This window comes from Somniosus microcephalus, chromosome 1, assembly GCF_052327205.1.
Source record: "Somniosus microcephalus isolate GS21.2 chromosome 1, FLI_Smic_1.0, whole genome shotgun sequence".
Taxonomy (NCBI): domain Eukaryota; kingdom Metazoa; phylum Chordata; class Chondrichthyes; order Squaliformes; family Somniosidae; genus Somniosus; species Somniosus microcephalus.
In genome coordinates, this window is record NC_140987.1 from 60,846,662 (window position 1) to 60,870,674 (window position 24,013).

At 47.3% G+C, this 24,013-nt stretch overlaps 1 protein-coding gene across 5 annotated transcripts in view; it reads left to right on the forward strand.

The window, feature by feature from the left end:
- dmgdh (dimethylglycine dehydrogenase) overlaps positions 1 to 24,013 on the forward strand; it is a 169,396-nt gene that overhangs the window by 93,658 nt on the left and 51,725 nt on the right. For 4 of the 5 annotated variants that reach the window (XM_085982273.1, XM_085982283.1, XM_085982300.1 and 1 more), the window contains exons 7-8: positions 2,638 to 2,836; positions 13,952 to 14,121. In XM_085982273.1, the coding sequence (XP_085838399.1) occupies positions 2,638 to 2,836; positions 13,952 to 14,121 (369 nt within the window). Of the gene's footprint in view, positions 1 to 2,637; positions 2,837 to 13,951; positions 14,122 to 16,420; positions 17,614 to 24,013 lie in introns of those variants that run through there. The other variant, XM_085982306.1, reaches the window with a different exon arrangement.

A 24,013-nucleotide genomic window follows, 5' to 3' on the forward strand; every position in this document is an offset into this window, starting at 1 on the left:
AGAAATTTCTTCACACAGAGGGCAGTGAATCTTTGGAATTCTCTAGCCCAGAGGGCTGTGGAGGCTCAGTCATTGGGTATATTCAAAACCGAAGTCGATAGATTTCTGACTAGTAAGGGCATTAAGGGATATGGCGATAGGGCCGGTGAATAGAGTTGAGGCAGAAGATCAGCCATGATCTCCTTGAATGGCGGAGCAGTCTCGAAGGGCCAAATGGCCTTCTCCTGCTCCTATTTCTTATGTTCTTATCCATTTTGTTACCAAGATCACTTTCTTCCACCTCCGCAAAATCATCCACCTCCATTCCTACCTCTGCTATCTAACCTATGCTCTCATCTTGATAATGAGCTCCATGGTGTAGTATCCCTCCTCATCCTTCTCAGGCTCTATGCAGCCATTGATATGATCAACCACAACATCCTCCTCCAACACCTCTCCTACGTTATCCAGCTCAATAGGACTTCCCTCACTTGATTCCACACTTACCTATCCAATCGAGCCAGAACATCTCCAGCATTAGGCTTCTCTTCCTGCGCCTACACTATTGCCTCTGGATTCCCCCAAGAAGCTATCCTTGGCACTCTTCACTTCCTCATCTGCATGCTGACCCTGTGAGCGTGGTCAAAGCTTCGATGCTGGGGATGTTGGCCTGAGCGAGAACACTGACGTTGGTGCACCTATCCTGTCATTGGATTTGCAGGATCTTGCGGATGCAGCGTTGGTGGTACCTCTCCAGTGCTTTGAGGTGCCTGCTGTACATGCTGTACGATGGTCGACTAAAAGCCTGATCAAAGAGGTAGTTTTCAGGAGGGTGTTAAAGAAAGACAGTTTAAGGAGGGAATTCCAAAGCTTAGGGCCTAGTCTGATGAAGACACGGCCACCATTGGTGTTCTGAAGGGAGTGGGGGATGCATAAGAGGCCAGAATTTGGGGAACACAGAGTTTTCAGAGAGTGCTTACTTTCTTATGTTCTTAGTTGTAGGGCTCGAGGAGATTACAGATAGGGAGGGGTGAGTCTAGGTAGAGATTTGAACATGAGGCTGAGAATTTTAAATTCAAGACCAATGCAGGTCAGCAAGCACAAGGGTGATGGATGAGTGGAACGTTGTGTATGTTAGTTTATGGGCAGCAGAGCTTTGGATGAGCTCAAGTTTATGGAGGTTGGAAAATGGGACACGAGCCAGGAGAACCTTGGAGTAGTTGAGTCTGGAGGTAACAAAAGCATGGATGGTGGTTTCAGCAGCAGATGGACTGAGGCAGTGGCGGAGACGGGCATTTACGGAGGTGAAAGTAGGTGGCCTTTGTGATGGAGAGGATATGGGGTCGGAAGCTCAGCTCAGGGCCAGATAGGACGCCGAAGTTGCATACAGCCTGTGTAAGTTTGAGAGTCCAGGGAGTGGGATGGAATCACTGGCGAGGGAACAGAGTTTGTGACGCGCGCTGAAGACAATGGCTTCGCTTTTCAAAGTGTTTAATTGGAGGAAATTGTGGCTTATCCAGGACTGGATGTCAGACAAAACAGAAGGAGGGGTCGAGAGATGTGGTGGTGAGGTAGAGCTGGGTGCCATTAGTGTACATGTGGAACCTGACGTGATGTCTTCGGATAATGTAGCCATGGGGCAGAATGTGGATGAAAAATAGGATGGAACCAATGATAGATCATTGCTGGATTCCAGAGGCAGCAGCATAGGACAAGCAGAAATGCAAGGAAAACCATGAAGGTAAGTGCGCTTTTTCTCTTGCAGCCTCCAAAAAGATTTTCAAGCCAGGAGGCCTTCTGGCTGCCGTTGGAGAACGGTGGCCAGAAAGCCCTGAGGTCGACCGCCAGTCCCGCAGCTACAGGACTCACAAGTTTGTGGTTCCAATTCTGTTTCCGCCCCCACATCTCGATGTAAGGTCTTGCCAGTGGAACAGGCCTGCGCCAAGGGATACGGCCAGAGCCTGGCCCACCAATAGGGTCATTCTTAGACCTAGATGGGCGGAGCATAAATCACGTACACTCCACTTATCCAGCACCCAGACAAGAGGTGCCCTGTAAATTCAGGCTGGATGTGTTTAATAAGGGCTCGCTATGGACTGTGAAGGATTTATTCAAGGCCAATAATAATAAAATTGTGCAGTTTTGCATGGGGAAATAGAAATGATAAGTGTGTCCTCAAAACAGTGGTTACTTGTATGAAGGAAGGTCAAGCTCAGCACAGCTAGTACTTATTGTTTAAAAATAATCGGTGGAGGATTTGGGCTAGAGGTGAAGGATGCAGCCATATTTCCTTTATTGGCCTGAATCGCACTGGCAGTCCCATCCAACCCTATTCCCAGTGGCACTCTAATATTAAGCTGATACTGCTGGCAGCCTTAACTCGAACCAATTGAGTTCCACTGTCAGCCCTAACCCGAACCTGCACTCACTGGCATCCTGATTTAACTATGTACTGGTAACCAATTTAGAGGATTGATTACTGCTGGGACCCATCAATATAAGAGTGTTTAATCTGCATGAAAACATTTTGTTTTTTCATGAGCATGTGGGCTGTCAGCAACATTTAGTCTTCTCTCTGGTACTATTCACATATCAGGTATATCATAACCCAGACATTGTGTATGTACTCAGGGGGTTTTGTATTATGATCTGTTTCAGGATTTGGGAAGGAACTTTTTGAATCGGATCTGGATAGAATCATGGAGAATGTTGAAAGTGCTATGGATATGGTCCCAGTTTTGAAAAAAGCAGACATAATTAACATAATATCAGGTCCTGTCACGTACACACCAGACATTCTTCCTATGGCTGGACCACACCAGGGCGTCCGGAACTACTGGGTGGCTATTGGCTTTGGGTAGGTACAGTTTTCTGTTCCTTTTCAACCAGCATCATTAATTGTTTCATTCATTCTTCCATGACTGCAGACACAATGGCAAGGATTTTCTGCTTTGGTGAAATCCTGGCACATCTTCGGAAGAGCAGGAATTCTACCAGTTCCTGCCGGGTGGGCTGACGTCTGCAAAGTTGAAAAGTATTAGATTTTCACTAACGCTGTTCTCCACAAAGTCTCATGGCTTCAGGTAAGGCATGGGCAAGGAAACCTCCTGCTGATTACCACCTTCCGCCCTCCCTCAGCTGATGAATCAGTACTCCTCCATGTTGAACACCACTTGGAAGAAGCACTGAGGGTAGCAAGGGCACAGAATGTACTCTGGGTGGGGGCTTCAATGTCCATCACCAAGAGTGGCTCGGTAGCACCACTACTGACCGAGCTGGCTGAGTCCTGAAGTACATAGCTGCCAGACTGGGCCTGCGGTAGGTGGTGAGAGAACCAACACGAGGAAAAAAACTACTTGACCTCGTCCTCACCAATCTACCTGTCGCAGATGCATCTGTCCATGACAGTATTGGTAGCAGTGACCACCGCACAGTCCTTGTGGAGAGAAAGTCCCGTCTTCACACTGAGGACAGCCTCCATCATGTTGTGTGGCACTACCACCGTGGTAAACGTGGACAACTTTCCATACCTCGGGAGCCTACTGTCAACAAGGGCAGACGTTGATGAGGAAGTCCGACACCGCCTTCAGTGTGCCAGTGCAGCCTTCGGTCGCCTGAGGATGAGAGTGTTTGAAGACCAGGACCTGAAACCCGGCACCAAGCTCATCGTCTACAGAGCAGCAGTGCTACCCACCCTGCTGTATGCCTCAGAAACATGGACCATGTACAGCAGGCACCGCAAAGCACTAGAGTGGTACAACCAGCGCTGCCTCCGCAAGAACCTGCAAATCCATTGGCAGGATAGGCGCACCAACGTCAGTGCTCTCGCTCAGGCCAACATCCCCAGCATCGAAGCTTTGACCACACTCGATCAGCTCTGATGGACGGGTCACATCGTCCGCATGCCCGGTTCTGGGGGAGGTGGGACCAGTTCAAACCGAACAGTCTGCACCTGGGCAGGGCTGGAACCGATGTCCTAGGGGGAGTGTTTGCTAGTGCTGTGGGGGAGGGTTTAAAGTAAAATGGAAGGGGGTTGGGAACCTGAGCAGGGAGACAGAGGAAAGGGAAACAAGGATAAAAGCAAAAGATAGGAAGGAGAAAAACAAAAGTGGCAGTCAGAGAAATCAACGGTTTAAATCAAACGTGGCCACAGTAAATAATAATTCTAATAGGTCTAAGAGCGTTAAAAAAACAAGCCTGAAGGCTTTGTGTCTTAATGCGAGGAGCATTCATAATAAGGTGGATGAATTGGCTGCGCAAATAGAGGTAAACGAATATGATTTGGTTGGGATTACGGAAACGTGGCTCAAGGACGGCCAAGACTGGGAACTCAACATCCAGGGGTATTCGATATTCAGGAAAGATAGGCAAAAAGGAAAGGCAGGAGGGGTAGCATTACTGGTTAAAGAAGGGATTAACACAATTGTAATGAAGGATATTAGCTCTGATGAGGTGGAATCTGTATGGGTAGAATTGAGAAATACTAAGGGGAAAAAAACATTAGTGGGAGTGGTATATAGACCTCCAAACAGTAAGGCGGAGGTTGGGGATAGCATTAAAAGGGAAATTAAAGAAGCGTGCAATAAGGGCACAGCAGTCATCATGGGTGACTTTAATCTACATATAGATTGGGCTAACCAAATTAGTAACAATACTGTGGAGGAGGAATTCCTGGAGTGTTTACGGGATGGTTTCCTGGACCAATATGTCGAGGAACCAACCAGAGATCAGGCCATCTTAGACTGGGTATTATGTAACGAGAAAGGATTAATTAGCAATCTTGTTGTATGAGGTCCCTTGGATCGGAGCGATCATAATATGATCGAATTCTTCATTAAAATGGAGAATGAAGCAGTTGACTCAGAAACTAGGGTCCTCAATTTAAATAAAGGAAACTACGATGGTCTGAGGAGCGAGTTGGGTAGGATTGATTGGGGAATGGCACTCAAAGGGTTGACGGTGGATAGGCAATGGCAAACATTCAAAGACCGAATGGATGAACTACAGAAGTTGTTCATCCCAGTTTGGCATAAAAATAAAACAAAAAAGGTGACTCAACCGTGGCTAACAAGGGAAATTAGGGATAGCATAAGATCCAAGGAGAGGACATACAAATTGGCCAGAAAAAGCAATAATCCTGAGGATTGGGAGCAGTTTAGGATTCAACAAAGGAGGACAAAGGGATTAATTAAGAAAGGGAAAATAGAATATGAGAGTAAGCTTGCAGGGAACAAAAAAAACTGACTGTAAAAGCTTTTATAGATATGTGAAGAGAAAAAGATTGGTGAAGTCAAGCGTAGGTCCCTTGCAGTCAGAATTGGGGGAATTTATAATGGGGAGCAAAGAAATGGCAGACCAACTAAATACATATTTTGGTTCTGTCTTCACAAAGGAGGACACAAATAACCTCCCAGAAATACCGCGGAACATAGGGTCTGATGAAAGGGTGGAACTGAAAGAAATCAGTATTTGTAGGGAAATGGTGTTAGGAAAATTGATGGGACTGAAGGCTGATAAATCCCCAGGGCCTGATAATCTACATCCCGGGCTAAGTGGCCCTAGAAATAGTAGATGCATTGCTGGTCATCTTCCAGAACTCGATAGACTCTGGAACAGTACCCATGGATTGGAGGGTAGCTAATGTTACCCCACTATTCAAAAAAGGTGGCAGAGAAAAAGCGGGGAATTATAGACCGGTAAGCCTGACATCGGTAATGGGGAAAATGCTAGAGTCCATTATAAAAGATGTAATAGCAGAGCACTTGGAAAGCAGTGACAGGATCGGACAAAGTCAACATGGATTTACAAAAGGTAAATCATGCTTGACTAATCTACTGGAATTTTTTGAGGATGTAACTGGTAAAATAGATAAGGGAGAACCAGTGGATGTGGTGTATTTGGACTTTCAGAAGGCTTTCGATAAGGTCCCGCATAAGAGGTTAGCGTGCAAAATTAGGGCACATGGGATTGGGGGCAAGGTATTGACTTGGATAGAGAACTGGTTGGCGGACAGAAAGCAAAGAGTTGGAATAAACGGGTCGTTTTCCGAGTGGCAGGCAGTGACTAGTGGGGTACCGCAAGGATCGGTCCTAGGACCCCAGCTGTTCACAATATATATTAATGATCTGGACGAGGGAATTGGATGTAATATCTCCAAATTTGCAGACGACACAAAGCTGGGTGGGAGGGTATGCTGTGAGGAGGATGTCATGAAACTCCAGTACGATTTGGACAGGTTGGGTGATTGGGCAGAAACATGGCAAATGCACTATAATGTGGATAAATGTGAGGTTATCCACTTTGGTGGCAAAAACAGGAAGGCAGATTATTATTTGAATGGCAATAGATTGGGAGAAGGGGAAGTGCAAAGAGACCTGGGTGTTCTTGCGCACCAGTCGCTGAAGGTAAGCATGCAGGTGCAGCAGGCGGTTAAGAAGGCAAATGGTATGTTGGCCTTCGTAGCAAGAGGGTTCGAGTACAAGAACAAGGATGTCTTGCTGCAGTTGTACAGGGCCTTGGTGAGACCGCACCTTGAGTATTGTGTGCAGTTTTGGTCACCTTACCTGAGGAAGGACGTTCTTGCCATGGAGGGAGTGCAGCGAAGATTCACCAGGCTGATAGCTGGGATGGCAGGAATGACGTACGAGGAGAGATTGTGTCAATTGGGCTTATACTCACTGGAGTTTAGAAGATTGAGAGGGGATCTCATCGAAACCTATAAAATTCTGTCTGGTCTGGACAGACTAGATGCAGAAAGGATGTTTCTGATGGCCGGGGAGTCCAGAACCAGGGGTCATAGTCTAAGGATAAGGGGTAAGCCATTTAGGACTGAAATGAGGAGGAATTTCTTCACCCAGAGAGCGGTGAACCTGTGGAATTCTCTGCCACAGAGGGCGGTGGAGGCCAGTTCATTAAATATATTCAAGAAAGAGTTGGATATATTTCTTGAGGCTAAAGGGATCAAGGGATATGGGGAGAAGGCAGGGACAGGGTACTGAATTTGGATGATCAGCCATGATCTCATTGAATGGCGGAGCAGGCTCGAAGGGCCGAATGGCCTACTCCTGCTCCTATCTTCTATGTTTCTATGAGACTCCCAAAACAAGCACTCTACTCGGAGCTTTGACACGGCATGAGAGCCCCAGGTGAGCAGAGGAAACGATTCAAAGACACTCTCAAAGCCTCCTTGAAAAAGTGCAACATCCCCACTGACACCTGGGAATCCCTGGCCCAAGACCGCACAAAATGGAGGGGAAGCATCCGGGAAGGCGCCGAACACCTCGAGTCTCGTCGCCGGGAGCAAGTGGAAGCCAAGCGCAAGGAGCGCACCTCAACCCAAGCACCCCACCCACCCGTCCCTGCAACCACCGTCTGCCCCACCTGTGACAGAGACTGTAGGTCCCGTATTGGACTCATCAGTCACCTGAGAACTCATTTTTAATGTGGAAGCAAATCATCCTCGGTTCCGAAGAAAATGGGATAGATTCAGAACAGATCTACCAGCTCAAAACTGGGCATCCATGAGGCACGGTGGGCCATCAGCAGCAGCAGAATTGTATTCCACCACAATATGTTACCTCATGGTCCGGCATATCCCTCACTCTACCATTACCATCAAGCCAGGGACCAACCCTGGTTCAATGAGGAGTGTGGAAGAGCATGCCAGGAGCAGTACCAGTCGTACCTAAAAATGAGGTTCCAACCTGGGGATGTTGTAACACGGATGCATGCTAAACAGCGGAAGCAGCATGCTATAGACAGAGCCAAGCGATTCCACAACCAACGGATCAGATCAAAGCTCTGCAGTCCTGCTACATCCAGTGACCGGTGGTGGACAATTAAGCAACTAACAGGAGGAGGAGGCTTCATGGACATCCCCATCCTCAATGATGAAAGAGCCCAGCATGCGAGTGCAAAAGGCAAGGCTGAAGCATTTGCAACCATCTTCAGCCAGAAGTGCTGAGTGGATGATCCATTTCGGCCTCATCCTGAGGTCCCCACCCTCACAGAAGCCAGTCTTCAACCAATTTGATTCACTCCGCTGAGCACACAGGATACAGCAAAGGCTGTGGGCCCTGACAACATCCCGGCTGTCATGCTGAAGACTTATGCTCCAGAACTAGCCGCGCCTCTAGCCAAGCTGTTCCAGTACAGCTACAACACTGGCATCTACCCGACAATGTGGAAAACTGCCCAGGTATGTCCTGGTACTCCACAAGGAACAGGACAAATCCAATCCGGCCAATTACCGCTTCATCAGCCTACTCTCAGTCATCAGCAAAGTGGTGGAAGGTGTCGTCGACAGTGCTATCAAGCGCCAATAACCTGCTCTCCAATGCTTAGTTTGGATTCTGCCAGGACCAATCAGCTCCAGACCTCATTACAGCCTTGGTCCAAACATGGACAAAGAACTGAATTCCAGAGGTGAAGTGAGAGTGACTGCACTTGACATCAAAGCAGTATTTGACCGAATGTGGCGTCAAGAAGCCCTAGTAAAATTGAAGGCAATGGGAAACGGGGAAAACACTCCACTGGTTGGAGTCATACCTCGCACAAAGGAAGATGGTTGTGGTTGTTGGAGGCCAATCTTCACAGTACCAGGACATCGCTGCAGGAGTTCCTCAGGGCAGTGTCCACGGCCCAACCATCTTCAGCTGCTTTATTAATGACCTTCCCTCCATCATAAGGTCAGAAGTGGGGATGTCCGCTGATGATTGCACAGTACTCAGTTCCATTCGCAACTCCTCAGATAATGAAGCAGTCTATGCCCACATGCAGCAAGACCTGGATGACATTCAGGCTTGGACTGATAAGTGGGAAGTAACATTCACATCACACAAGTGCCAGGCAATGACAATCTCCAAAAAGAGAGAGTCTAACCACCGCTCCTTGACATTCAACAGCATGACCATCGCCGAATCCCCCACCATGAACATCCTGGGGGTCACCATTGACCAGACACTTAACTGGACCAGTCACATAAATACTGTGTCAAAAAGAGCCGGTCTGACTCTCCAGAGCCTTTCCACCATCTACAAAGCACAAGTAAGGAGTGTGATGGAATACTCTCCACTTGCCTGGATGAGTGCAGCTCCAACAACACTCAAGAAGCTCGACAGCATCCAGGACAAAGCAGCCCGCTTGATTGGCACCCCATCCACCACCTTAAACATTCACTCCCTCCACCACCGGCGCACCGTGGCTGCAGTGTGTACCATCTACAAGATGCACTGCAGCAACTCGCCAAGGCTTCTTCGGCAGCACCTCCCAAACCCGCAACATCTACCACCTAGAAGGACAAGGGCAGCAGGCGCATGGGAACACCGTCACCTCCAAGTTCCCCGCCAAGTCACACAGCATGCTGACTTGGAAATATATCACCGTTTCTTCATCGTCGCTGGATCAAAATCCTGGAACTCCCTAACAGCACTGTGAGAGTACCTTCACCACAGGGACTGCAGCGGTTCAGAAGGCGGCTCACCATCACCTTCTCAAGGGCAATTAGGGATTGGCCATAAATGCTGGCCTTGACAGTGACGTCCTCATCCCAGGAACAAATAAAAAAAAAATTTTAGCTTCAAACCTGCTTAAAAGCTTTCAAACCATTTCTTTGCTCTGATCCCATACATAGACCACTTGGGGATTTTCTGCCTAGATGAAGAATTTGTAGGTGTCAGCTTTTACTCATTAGTAGTACTCTCGCCCCTAAATCAGAAGGTTGTAGGTTCAAGCTCCACTCGAGGATTTGAGCACATAATCTAACGTGACTCTGCAGTGTAGTACCAAGGGCATGCTACACAGTTGAAAGTGTTGACTTTCAAATGGATGATAAATCAAAGCCCCAAATTTGGAAAGAGAAACAGTCGAAAATGGAGCTTCAACTGTAACTAATTACCTAACCCTCAGTCAACTCACACTTCACGTAGCTGTTTTTGGCTATGTTAATAAACTGGGCAAACAAAAATAAAGCAAGGAGCCGCTACTGTCCATCAAAAGAACGAAAGGAGAGGTTAGATTATTTTTTTTACGCAGAGGATTGTTAGGACATGGAATGCCCTACCAGAAACAACGGTGGAAACAGAATCTGTAATACTGGATAAATATTTGAAAAACAAAAATGTTAAAGGCTATGGAGAAAGGGCAGGGCATAGAATTAATTGGATAGTTCTCAGAGAGTCAGCACAGATGCAATAAGCTGAATGGCCTTTTCTGTGCTACAGAGATTTTAACTCGGGTGCGATTGGTTGGCGAGCCCCCATGATGTCGCGAGTGTCCGGCCTGGGTGACTTTAACTCCCGAGTCATGTCTACATGAGTCCAGTTAGTCTCCCGTCCAAACCTGAATACATAAAAGGACTCAGCCAGTTTTAGCATGTCTCCAAATCAACCATGAGACTTTCAAAACAAGAGAGATAAACTTGCTCTGATACATCCTTTGCTTCATACATGAGATACTCACCAAAATCTTGAACTCTCAGAGGAATCTTATGTTGTCAATGTCAGGATTCTACAAGACTATGGACAAAGTGACAGACGTGGTTACCCGAGCTGAAAAATGAGTAACTGAAGTGGAAGAATTAGAAGCCCAGTTGGTTGAAGACAGACACGCTCACTCTTACGACTAAAAGTGAGAAATCCCTGTAGCACAGATTGACTTCCTTGATAATTGAGAATGGCACAATAATCTTAGCTTGCCTGACATCCCAAAGAATGCAAATAGAGGCTTGAATTCACCCCGACTTGTAGAATAAGGCCTCCAGGAAGCTTTGCAGTTCGAAGATTGAACAGGAAGATATCTATCATACTGTCAAGCATATCTCTATTTATCATGATTTATCAGCAGAATGACTTCACAAGCCCAGACAATTTGAAGTGAAGTGTACGTCAAATAACATGAATCTTAAATACGCTATTCTGGCTGAAAATACACATGGAAGAGGACGTTTGATCCCTGAACACCCGTGAGAAGGCTAGCAAACCTATTATAGTGAGAAGCAGTGAAGGGTTGCTGGCTGCTCATTCTTCACCAGGAGAATTTCTGGTACCGAGGGGAGAGGCATGAGGTCAAGGTAGAGGGGAGGGCAGGGTGAAACGAGGCAAGGATATTAGAGGTTTCTTTTCATTGGGTATTCAGCACCATTCCAGACAGGCATTGTGCAGCTGGAGTGCCATTCAGTCGCTTCAGTCACATTTTGGGGTGGACCCCGAACTAAAATATTTTTCGGCAGCCTAATGAACCTTGTATGTGGACCTCTCAGCACCCATTGTGCTGGTCACCCACATGGGGACTTGCTCGGTGCCTCAGGCACATTGCAGGCTTTGGATCTCCGCGCCCGATAACATGGGGAGCCGGAGTGGGAGGTGGGGTCCAAAGCACGTTAGCACATTGGTCGCCCATTGCCAGATTATTGGCCCCCGCATGTTGATGTTCGAGGGTCACCAGTGCATGATTTTTAGTTCGATCTAGGCATGCTTTCAGAGTAAGCCTGCCTGGCAATCTTTTGCATCCTGGACCTGTGTTTAGCCAGATCCAGCAGCAGTAGTACCAGAGGGTCAGCAAAATTTAAAAGGAACATCCTCAAATAATGGACATACGAACATACAAATTAGGAGCAGGAGTAGGCCACTCGGCCCTTCGAGCCTGTTCCGCCATTCAATAAGATCATGGCTGATCCGATTACTCCACATTTCCGCCTACCCCCAATAACTTTTCACCCCGTTGCTTACCAAGAATCTATCTACCTCTGCCTTAAACATATTCACCGCCCTCTGAGGAAGAGCGTTCCAAAGACTCACGACCCTCTGTGAGAAAAAATTTCTCCTCACCTCTGTCTTAAATGGGCGACCCCTTATTTTTAAACAGTGACCCCTAGTTCTAGATTCTCCCACAAGAGGAAACATCCTCTCCACATCCACCCTGTCCAGACCCCTCAGGATCTTATATGTTTCAATCAAGTCACCTCTTACTCTTCTAAACTCCAGCGAATACAAGCCTACCCTGTCCAACCTTTCTTCATAAGACAACCTGCCCATTCCAGGTATTAGTCTAGTAAACCTTCTCTGAACTGCTTCCAATGCATTTACATCCTTCCTTAAATAAGGAGACCAATACTGTACACAGTACCCCAGATGTGGTCTCACCAATGCCCTGTATAAGTGAAGTATAACCTCCTTACTTTTGTATTCAATTACCCTCACAATAAACAATAACATTCTATTAGCTTTGCTAATTACTTGCTCTACCTGTATAGTAACCTTTTGCAATTCATGCACTAGGACACCCAGATCCCTCTGCATCTCAGAGCTCTGCAATCTCTCACCATTTAGATAATATGCTTCTTTTTTATTCTTCCTGCCAAAATGCACATTTTCCCACATTATAGTCCATTTGCCAGATCTTTGCCCACTCACTTAGCCTATCTATATCCCTTTGTAACCTCCTTATGTCCTCTTCACAATTTACTTTCCTATCTATCTTTGTGTCATCAGCAAATTTAGCAACCATACCTTCGGTAAGAGCTATCTAATTAGTCCCATTCCCCTGCCTTTTCCTTATAGCCCTGCACATTTTTCCCTTTCAAGTTTTATCCAATTCCCTTATGAAAGTTACTATTGAATCTGCTTCAACCACCCTTTCAGGCAGTGCATTCCAGATCATAACAACTTGCTGGACAAAAAAATGTCTCCTCATCTCGCCTCTGGTTCTTTTGCCGATGACCTTACATCTGTGTCCTCTGGTTACCAACCCTCCTGCCACTGGAAACAGTTTCTCCTTATTTACTCTTAACAAAATCCTTCATGATTTTGAACACCTCTATTAAATCGCCCCTTAACTTTCTGTGCTTAAGGGGAACAATCCCAGCTTCCCTAGTCTCTCCACGTAACTGAAGTCTCAAAGCCCTGGCATTGTTCTAGTAAACCTCTACTGCACCCTCTCTAAGGCCTTGACATCCTTCCTAGTAGCTGTTTTGTGTTTCTCCCTTTCAAATGAACTCGACCATGTTATGATCGCTATTGGATAAATGTTCACGCCCAGTTAGGCTGTTAACTAAATCTGGCTCATTACTCATTATTAAATCTAATATGGCTTGCCCCCTTGTTGCCGCTAGGACATATTGTTGTAGAAAACTATCCCGGACACACTCAAGAAATTCACTACCTTTCTGACGACAGGTGCTAGTCTGCTTATCCCAATATATATGAAAGTTAAAATCCCCCATTAAAGCCTCAATGCCATTGCTACACACTTATCTAATCTCTGCATTTATACAACTAGCACTTCACAGCTGCTACCTGGGGGCCTATACACAACTCCCACTACAGTCTTAATTCCTTTCCTATTTCTTAATTCTACCCATAAAGTCTCCACTGCCTGCTTACCTCTCGTTATATCCTCACTTATCATTGAATTGATTTCTTCCTTAATCACTAAGGCTACTCCTCCCCCTCTACCATTTTCCCTAACCTTCCTGTAAACCTTATAATCTGGTATATTTAGTTCCCAGTCCTGACCGTCTTGCAGCCATGTCTCAGTAATAGCTACCATGTCATACCCTCCAATTTGAATTCGCACCTGCAGTTCATTCAATTTATTCCTTATACTTTGTGCGTTTGTATAAGTGTCCACCTGGCTGTACCACAGTGGGATAGAGCACAGATTTCCATCCATGATTCCCCACATGAGAAGACACCAACTGGAGGCCAGGCGCTTCCCCACAGGGAGAAATAATTGGAGGAAAGTCACCCTAAGATACTCTTGCCCAACTGATAGTGGCTGATTACAGGGTAGCGTTGGTGAAATGTTCAAAGCCAATCTCAAGGATATCCTACCAACAGAATAGTGCATGCACAGGAGGACTCCTAAATGGAAACGTTTTAAAGCAGCTGGAGCTTTTATTAAAAAGTCCCAGTTAAACAATTGAACGTAATTTGTAAGTGTTTTCATCTTAAAGAAAATATATGTGTATTTTCAGGTATGGAATCATTCATGCTGGTGGGATTGGAAAGTATCTTAGTGACTGGATCATGGATGGGGAACCCGAATTTGACCTAATTGAACTCGATCCCAATCGCTATGGGAAATGGACAACAACCAAATTCACAATAGATAAAGCAAGAGAGTCATATGCGTTCAACAACGCTGGTAAGAAGTATGGAAAGGATTGGGTATGATTTAATTAATAAGTTTACCTTTGACCATTTCTGATTCAAATTCCATCCAAGGTGATCTTGCCGACGGCAGTAGTTTAATGTAAAACTTTACTATGTTTACATATAGAGGAATATACTCCTCTGCCACAAACTCTGTTCTCTAGCCACTCCCTAACATCTGTCTGAGGCTGACCCACACTGTTCGCAACCTTGGTGTCATATTTGACCCTGAAATGAGCTTCCGACCAAATATCTGCGGCATAACTAAGACCACCTATTTCCACTTCCGTAACATCGCCCGTCTCCGCCCTTGCCTCAGCGCTGAAACCCTCATCCATGCCTTTGTTACCTCTAGACTTGACTATTCCAACACACTCCTGGCTGACCTCCCACATTCTACCCTACATAAACTTGAGGTCACCCAAAACTTGTCTGCCCGTCTCCTAACTCGCACCAAGTCCCGTTCACCCATCGCCCCTGTGCTCGCTGATCTACATTGGCTCCCGGTTAAGCTATGCCTCGATTTCAAAATTCTCATCTTTGTTTTCAAATCCCTCCATGGCCTCGTCCTTCCCTATCTCCAGCCCCACAACCCCCCTGAGATATCTGCGCTCCTCTAATTCTGCCCTCTTGCGCATCCCTGATTATAATCACTCAACCATTGTTGGCCTTGCCTTCTGTTGCCTAGGCCCTAAGCTCTGGAATTCCCTGCCTAAACCTCTCCGCCTCTCTACCTCTCTTTCCTCCTTTAAGATGCTCCTTAAAACCGACCTCTTTGACCAAGCTTTTGGTCACCTAATTTCTCCTTATGTGGCTCAGTGCCAAATTTTTTGTCTTTAACTCCTATGAAGCGCTTTGGAACGTTTTACTACGTTAAAGGAGCTATATAAATACAAGTTGTTGTTATACTATATGATTACATTACCATATCTGCTGTTAGTTACATGACATAACTTCAATAAAATCATGGAGCAGATTTCCACCCTGCTGTCATGCATTTGTACTGCAGAGCTATTTGAATGAAGTTTTTAGAAGTATTTGCTCCAAGATCTGAATCCCTAATGCAATAACAGTTCCCTTTTAAACTTCTTTAGGACACTTCAATAGCTCAGCTGGTAAATTTGCTGCCAGTGTGAAACTGTGACGTACAGAAAGGCCCCAGGTTTGTTCCCTGGCCTATGCTGAGTTAACTGATCTTAAACCTGTGAGAGTGGGCAATAAGCAATACATTGGCCCCTGCTCCCTGAGCTTGGGGGTGGGGGGGAAACCACTTCTAATCCCTATCCAGTGACTAGAGCTGAAAATTGCACATGTGTGGACATGGGTGAGGATAAGATTGGGCTTCGTTATGATGACACCATGATGAAACAGTCTATTGACACTGACTATCTAGGCTCATGCATGAAGGATGGCCACTTGAGTGAGAACCTGGAGGTCACTGGCACTATGGAACTGTATTTCACCAAGTACAATTCCACATTACATTTACCTCTTACAAAATAGAAATGATTTTAATATATGTTTTTATATTATTTTATATCAAAATAAGCCTCAAGGATAAACCTTGGTTTTAGATTAGGTGATTGATTCAAAACTTTTGAAATGAAGGATAACCTTTGTTAGCTCTAATTTCCTCCCCCACCCCCCTCTATAATTGAATTGAATAGAAAGAGGTTTGTCCTGGGGTGGGGGGTTGGTGGTGGTTGGCGAAGGGAGGGTATAATCCTAAGGATTTTAACAGAAAGGCCGCGATTTTGCCGGCGCTCAGAGGGCGGGTTCGGAGGCGGGACAGCTGTTAAATTCAAAATGATTGACAGCGGGTTGTGAACCCGCCTCCATGTAAGTTTCCAAAGTGCCTGGTCTGCGATTTCAGAACGGGGGAGGCACTTAAGATAGTTAGCTGCTTGTTAAGTGCTTGTTAACTGTTATTTTGCCAGCCTTTTTCTATTTTCCCACATTTTCAATGGGTTTCACGTCGTTCGGAGATCACGTCAGGTAAGTATGTTGGGAGCTCCAACGAGCTGAATAGTTCACAGCTGCAACTGCAGTATAAAAGCTAAACTCTCACATCTGTTCACTTTCAAATGTGAGAGGTTGCCGATTTCAGGATTTGGAAGACACGTTTGATCTGTATTGAGGCTGTATGTGTGTGTTGTAAACTCTATATGCACTGTCACCTCCTTGGAATAACCTCCCTCCTCATTGACTGACTGCTTATAACATCTCATCCTCGACTGTCATATATAACAGCAGAATGGAAACGATTTATACTCTCTCATCCTGGTCCTCAGAATCTGAAGATGATCATCCGCGGCAGCAGCAGAACCAGGCACACCAGCAACACCAACAAGAGTGCCAACCTTCTCCTCAACCACCTGATGCTGCACAGGGCAGAGGCCATCAGCGCAGGGCTGCACCGCGCCGCAGGAGACACCCCCAACACAGGGTTTACAGGCCGAGGATGAACTACCTCAACATGATTGAGCAGCAGTGCCAAAGGAGGCTGAGACTTTCGCGAGAGGTAGTGGCAGACATTTGCACAATGCTCGATCGAGACCTGCAGCCCAGAGGAACGGGTGGACACGCCTTACCAGCGGCTGTCAAAGTCACCACCGCCCTCAACTTCTTTGCGTCAGGGTCCTTCCAGGGATCAGCAGCAGACATTAGCGGCATCTCCCAGTCGGCCGCCCACAGATGCATCGCGCGGGTTACCGATGCCCTATTTCCCAAGTCTGCCAAGTACATCCACTTTTCCACTGATGAGGCAAGTGTTACCAAGCGGGCTGGCTTCCCACGGGTGCAGGGCGTCATCGACTGCACACATGTGGCCATTGAGGCACCCCATCAGAACCCAGCAGTATTTGTCAACCGCAAGGGCGTCCACTCCCTTAATGTGCAGCTGGTGTGCAACCATAGGAAGAGCATCATGCATGTGTGTGCCAAGTTCCCTGGCAGCTGCCATGACTCTTACATCCTGTGCCAGTCCACTGTCCCTCAGCTCTTCACTCCGCCAAATGAACTTTCCGGCTGGCTCCTTGGAGACAAGGGCTTTCCCCTGAAGATGTAGCTAATGACACTGTTGAGGAGGCCATCAAACGAGTCTCAGGAGTGCTACAATCAAAGCCACATTTGCACCAGAAGTGTCATGGAGCAAACAATAAGGTTGCTCAAAATGCGCTTCAGATGCCTGGACAGATCTGGTGGAGCCCTTCAGTACGCACCAGACAGGGTCTCGAGAACCATCGTGGTCTGCTGTGCCCTGCACAACATCGCACTGCAATGGGGATTAGCGCTGCCTGAGGAACAGGTCGCAGAGCGCACAGCCTCTTCAGAGGAGCAGGAGCAGAATGAGGTTCCAGATGAGGAATACCCGGAGGAGGCGGCTGACCCATTGCGACCAGCACGCGAGCACATTGCTGCCCGTGATGCCAGGGATGGCCTAATCAATGCCAGATTCACCTACATTTATGCAGCACAGACATGTGGCTGCCACATGCACATGAAGGTTGGCATCACCCCACTTCAACACCATAAAGCATCTCTACAATGAACTGTGCATTCCTTGCACTGTCACCACCATTGCTAGACATAAAAGGCGCCCTCACCCTTCACTCTGCCACTTTCAATTGTGAGCACACATATGGTAACGAATTCAGACGTTCACAAAACATTATTACAAAAAAATTAAAGAACAGAAACTTAACATTGATTTATAACAAAACACCTAAGTGACTACCCTTGTGACTATTTATGTGGGAGCTTTCTTTTACAAGTGCATCTATGTGGTGCTACCCCTGTGGCTTCAGCAGATGTAGAGGCACCTTGCTCACTTCCCTGCTGCGCCTGCTTAGACGCCTTTGGCAGTTGTCCTCTGGGTTTTGGAGCCTGTGAGGGCCCCGCCAAAGTCTGCTCCTCCTGTGGCTGTGCAGGGGCAGAGACGGCCATCACTGTTGGGGGAGGCATCTGGGGCTCTGACCGAGGGGTTGGCATGGGGATGGCAGTTTGAGGGCTTGGAGAGGAGCCCCCACTTCCATGTCCCCTCCCACCATCATCCCTCTCATGGGCCATCCGCACTTCTCTGCCAGCAAGTAGCTTAAGAGCGCCTTGCTGCACATCAGTGGGGCCATGAGGACCCGTGTCTGTGCTGACATTCCTCATAACAAGGATGTCCATGAGCCTCTGGTTTCTCTCCTCGATAGCTATCCTCCATAGCTGACCATCTATTTAGAAGTGTTACCACGTTCCCGTGAGTCTGGCGATTTATGTCCTCCATGGAGGTTGCCATCCTTTTCATGGCAGTACCTACAGTTGCCATTGCATGCGCCATGGTGTTGCTCATATTTGAGATGGACTCCTCCATTCTCTGCACACTCGCAGTCACCGTGGTTGCAAACCCAGTCAGAGCCTCCTGCACTTGTTCCTGAAGCTCCAGGACCACTCTTTCTGGATGGCCCCCGAGGCTCAGCGTCTACATGCAGCTGAGCAGAACTAGGAGCGTTCTGCAGTCTCCAAGGAGGACTATCCACTGCTGTCCCTGTCTCCACCATCTGCTCTTGCTCACTTGTGACTTGTAATACACCAGGTGACAACACTACTCTATCTCACATAGGACCCACTGAGCTGTGCGTCGCTGTACTGGTGCTGGGTGCACTCATTTCTGCTGACGCTGCTCCCTCAGAGGCTGGAGGTTCCTCTGAGGAGTCCTCCTGCTCTTCCTCATGGACAGTAGGGAGGGGGGCTCTTGATGGCCCTGTGGGAGAGTAAAGGCATGAGTTAGACATGTCATATGTAAATTGCAGACACATCCCATTGTGCACATGATGAGCATTCAATTTCTATTGACATCAGATCCCATATGAGTCACCCATGAATGCCAAATAAGATGGATGGAAAATTATTCTGTCACCAGGTTGTTCTACTGAGCCCCCTTCCCCGTCCCCCACTTCAAGCTGGTCAACTGCTCCTGCAATGTCGAGAGCTGCCTCCTCAGCGTGGGTGAGCTGAGCCAACGATGGTCATCCTCCTCCTGTTCTCTCCCTCTTATTGTGGGCTCTCTTTCCCTGCAATGAGGGAAAGAATTGCAGTTTTAGTGAGAGTGATGGAATGAGTGTATAGAATGGATAGGATAGATGTTTAGAGGGAGACTATGATGGAGTGGGGTGCCAATACCAAGTTTCCTCCTTTTGCGTTGTTAGTTGTTGTCATTGCATAACATTGAGGGTGAGTGTGAGGGCTGCATAGTAAGATGAGGATGTGATTTTGTACATAGGGAGAGAGGGATGGGTGATGGTGCAAGGGATGTTGGGGTGAGTAAGGATGTGCAGGAGTAGGGTTGGCAATGCAGAGTGATGGGGATGTGAAGACAGGCACAGCAGAATGAAGGTAAGTGTGCTGTTATATTACAAGAACATGGAGGGAGTCATCGTTGAAGCCTTTGGTCTCTGCTGTTATAACTCAAAGCACCAGCACTCAGCAGCATCAAACCCGAAGTGAGAGCAAATGGGGACATGGCCCCCTTAAATACACCGGCTGCAAACGCGTCATCAGAGGAGCTCAGCAGACCCGCACCGAATGATTGGGCCGGGTAACGCGTACGGTGGACTTAACAAGCCCAATCACAGGAAAATTGTTTGCGCAGCGTGGCTGCAGCCGGGAGCGGGACCAGAACCCGCCAACTACCTCTCCTATCGTGAACCTGCCCCCGCTGGGAAAATACAGCCCAAAGAGTTCTTCAGTGATCTGTAACATAATTTAAAACTGATTAGGAGCTGTCTATATGTATACTCCTGAAATCAGTAGCATTTCTGAAGAGCTGTTACCATGATTAATTAATTAGGCTTGAAGTGTTCAATTTTATTTGACAGGCTTATTGCTATGCTATTACAGTTTTCACAGCTCCCTCCATGTACTTTGAAAAGTCAATGAAAACCTTGATTTTTTTCCAATTCTTTAAAGACTCCGGCCTAAAAATTCGGTTGCTTTGCGCCTCCCATTAGCGCCTTAAGAGGGTGCTAATGGGGCGCAAAGCAACTAGCGCTCGGGCGCGGCACCGCCAACACCTCCCTCGAAATTCAGCAGTAGGTTAGCGGCGGCGGTAACCGTCATTGCCGTGCGCAGTACTCTGGCCGCGATCTTCGGTAGCGCCCCCATACTTACCGCCGGTCGTTATGTCCAACGGGGTTAGGGGGGCCTACCTGCGGCCGGGACGGCACTAATTAAAGGGAAGGTGCCGGGCGGCCATTTTTGTTGCTGGCCACCTGCCAACACCTGCCCCCTCTGCCGTCCCCGGCCTCCCCTGAAGACCCCCCGCGGAGTGCCGGCTGCGCTCCGTGAGCCCAGCACTTCTCTCGAGTGCCGGGCTCTTTTGCCGGCAGTCCGATCCCTGGTGGCCCAGCTGGACTCCGGGTCACGCTGCGCAAGGCCCCTCTCCTTTAAGAAGGGGAGGAAGGCCTGCAGTACCACGGCGCGACGTGCCGCAGAGCATGGCGCTGCAGGATGTAGCGCCGCAATATTCACTCGCAGCGCCCCAAGAGGGAGGCGGGGTGCTTCCAGTAGCACCTCGCTTCCCTCTTGGGGCGCTACCGATGAATTTCAGCAGCAGGGGCACTAAAAGTAGCACCCCAACGAAGTTAGTGCCCCAAAGGGGGCGCGACTCAATTTTTCCCCCTCTATTTCTTCATATCTAACCAATAACTACCACCGTTGATAGCTCCACATTTAACCTTTAATTATCTATTGGCATCCTTGGCCTTACTATCTTCTGTGACCTCAAATAGAATGCCACATCTTGTTAAAACTGTCTCAAGAAGCTAAGTTTCCTGTTTCATTCCATACTTCCCCCCTCAACAACTCTTAACTTTCTATGAAGCCCAAGTCTATCCAAAAATGCTGTCCTCATATCTGGGGCGCCTATACTCGCGACGCTCTTGAAATCCTGGACAGATACAAGAAAAAGCTTGTTGACTTTCTCACCTCTAGCTTCTAACCTTCCACTCTCTTTCCATCGTAACAAGTGGTCGGTTGTTCTTTATTTTGTTTACAGTATCGTCAATACTGCTTTAAACTTGCTTGTCTTGTTTCTTCTAGCTCCAAATATGCCTTCCTACGCGCTCTACCTCTTGCTTACATCATCACCATGTTAAAATCAAAAGTCTCCAACTTATTCTTGCCCAGGATCTCAAACCTGTGGCATTCCTAATTTCATTCATATTTATTTTTACCTATAGTCTACAGGCTTTACACTTTTCTGCTGCCTTGCACTATTGCCTTTGACCTTAGTTTCTCAACAGGAAAACGCTCAGGCACTCCATCTTAGTTGATACTTTTCTCAATTTCTCTGGTAGCAGTTTGGACCTGATTGTCAGAATTCTCTATTAAAAATTGTGGGGTCGATTTTCCTGAAGTTGTCGGGAAGAAGGAGGGACTACAACTTTCGGGTTTTAGACCCGCCTACTTCGACGTCTGGCCAATCCGCGCGATTTTCCCTTGATTGACCCTGTTAAGCCCGCCCAGCGGGCTCAGCAGGCCAATTAAGTGTCACCCGGCAACAGGTGACGTCACAGACTGCAATTTCATCTGTCAAGAGTTTTTGACAGATGAAATATCAGTGTTTCACAGCTGTTAGAAGCTGTGAAACACTGACAGTCTGACTTCTAACCTGAGTCCTTCTGCACAGATTCAGTTAGAACTCTCAGCAGCACTCAAAGCTGAAGACTGTCACTTTGCACAGATCGCAGCCATTCAGCTTTAAGCGCCGGCTGAGTGATGGGCTCCCGACGGCTACAGGAAGAAAGGCTGTTAAGGTAAGTACAGGTAAGTAAAAGTTCTTTACGCACTTTAGACACACCAAACACACTTACCTTTGCACTCATGCACCCATCACTCACCTGAACACTGACATCTCGACCCCTCCAACTCCTTCAACCCGACGGCCCGCCTGCTCTAACCTGGCGTGGTTTGGAGCCGTCGGGAATCCCACACGAAACCCCTCAAAATAGAGATTAGGCTAAAAACTGCCTGTTAACTACCTGTTAACAGGCAGTTAATTGGCACTAATCCCTTCCCGCCTGGTTTTGGCGGGTCCCAGTGTGGGGCGGGTACCCGCCGCCCCTGAAACTTGCGTGGAGCGGGGTTTTGGGCGGGATGGTGTCGGGACCCCCAAATTCAGGATTTTTCCCCCCCCCACAAGCCTGAAACCCCGCCTGATGGCTCCAGGAAAATCGACCCCTGTGTGTTTGGAAGTTTTTCAAGTGCAGTAGACGATCAGGTAAAACTATGTCCAATAGCTCCCTTTTCCATGTTTTGACTAGTAATTGACATTTTAGTTTGGCTCAGGTACAGGTAGACTATCCTTTATCCGAAAACCTCGGGACCAGCCGAGTTTCAGTTTTCGGAGAATTTCGGATTTCGGAAGGTGGGTCGGCGGGGGTCCGCGGGGGGGTCGGCGGTTGTCGGGGCCAGCGGGGTCCGCGGGGGGGTCGGCGGTTCGCGGGGGTCGGGGCCGGCGGGGTCCGCGGGGGGGTCGGCGGTTGTCGGGGCCGGCGGGGTCCGCGGGGGGGGGTCGGCGGGGGTCGGGGCCGGCGGGGTCGGCGGGGGGTCGTGCGCACGACTTACGCTGACGCTCAGCGTAAGTCGGTCGGGGTCGGCAGGGGTCGGGGCCGGCGGGGGGTCGTGCGCACGACTTACCCTTTATCCGAACTTCCGAAACCGGAACCCTCTAAAAACCGAAGGTTTTTTCGTTCAGCGTAAGTCGTACGCACGACTTACGCTGAACGAAAAAACCTTCGGTTTTTAGAGGGTTTCGGTTTTCGGAAGTCCAGATAAAGGGTAGTCTACCTGTAGTAGCATTCTTGCTTCTGAGTCAGAAGGTTTTTGGTTAAAATCCCTCTCCAGGATGTCAGCATATAACCTAGACTGATACTCAAGTACTGCATTTTCAGAGGTGCCACCTTTTAGATGTACTAATAGTTGTTAAAAATCCCATGGCATTATTTAGAGTCCATGAAATTATCCTTGTATCCTGGCAAAAGTTTCTTCCTCAACCAACGCCAACACAAATAGATTAACTGGTCATTAATAACATTGCTGTTTGTGGGATCTTGCTGTGTGCAAAATGACTGTCGTGTTTGCTCACATAATAATAGTCACTGCTCTTCAAAGTAATTGATTATATGTGACATATTTTGAGAGATGTGAGAAAACATTATATAAATGCAACATTACTGCAGTGACTACACTTCAAAAAAAAGTACTTCATTGGCTGTAAAGCACTTTGGGACGTCTGGTGGTCGTGAAAGGCGCTACATAAATGCAAGTCTTTCTTTCAACTCTTTTTGACAACACTAACAACCAGAGCTATTTAGGAACCACCAATAATTATTAGGATTATTACAGATGTACATAGTGTACACAGTGGGGCGGGGGTAGTAGGTAATTGTTTTTTTCTCCTACTTTCCCACTTGTTTGTCTTCAACTGGATTTTGAAAATAAACGTTATTTTAATTAAATTTATGCAAGTCTGCTTAATTCCGTGATTGCTGCTTGCGTGATGTAACATGCAATCCGGCATGTCAGAATAGGTACAGAAATAAAAAGTTAGCATGAAATTGTAAAACATTGAAGAGTAGAGATCAAGGAGGGAAAAGATAAGGAGGGATACTGAACAACAGATTGAGGAGAGATAATTAGGAAAACAAAATAGGCAAGGTCACTTAAAAGGGAAAAAAAAAGCAAAATACTGCAGATGCTGGAAATCTGAAATAAAAACAGAAAATGCTGGAAACGCTCAGCACGTCAGGCAGTATCTGTGGAGAAAGGACGGTGGCGTTAACGTTTCAGGTCGATGACCTTCGGTCAGAACTTAAAAGGGAAGCGGTGATTGTCAT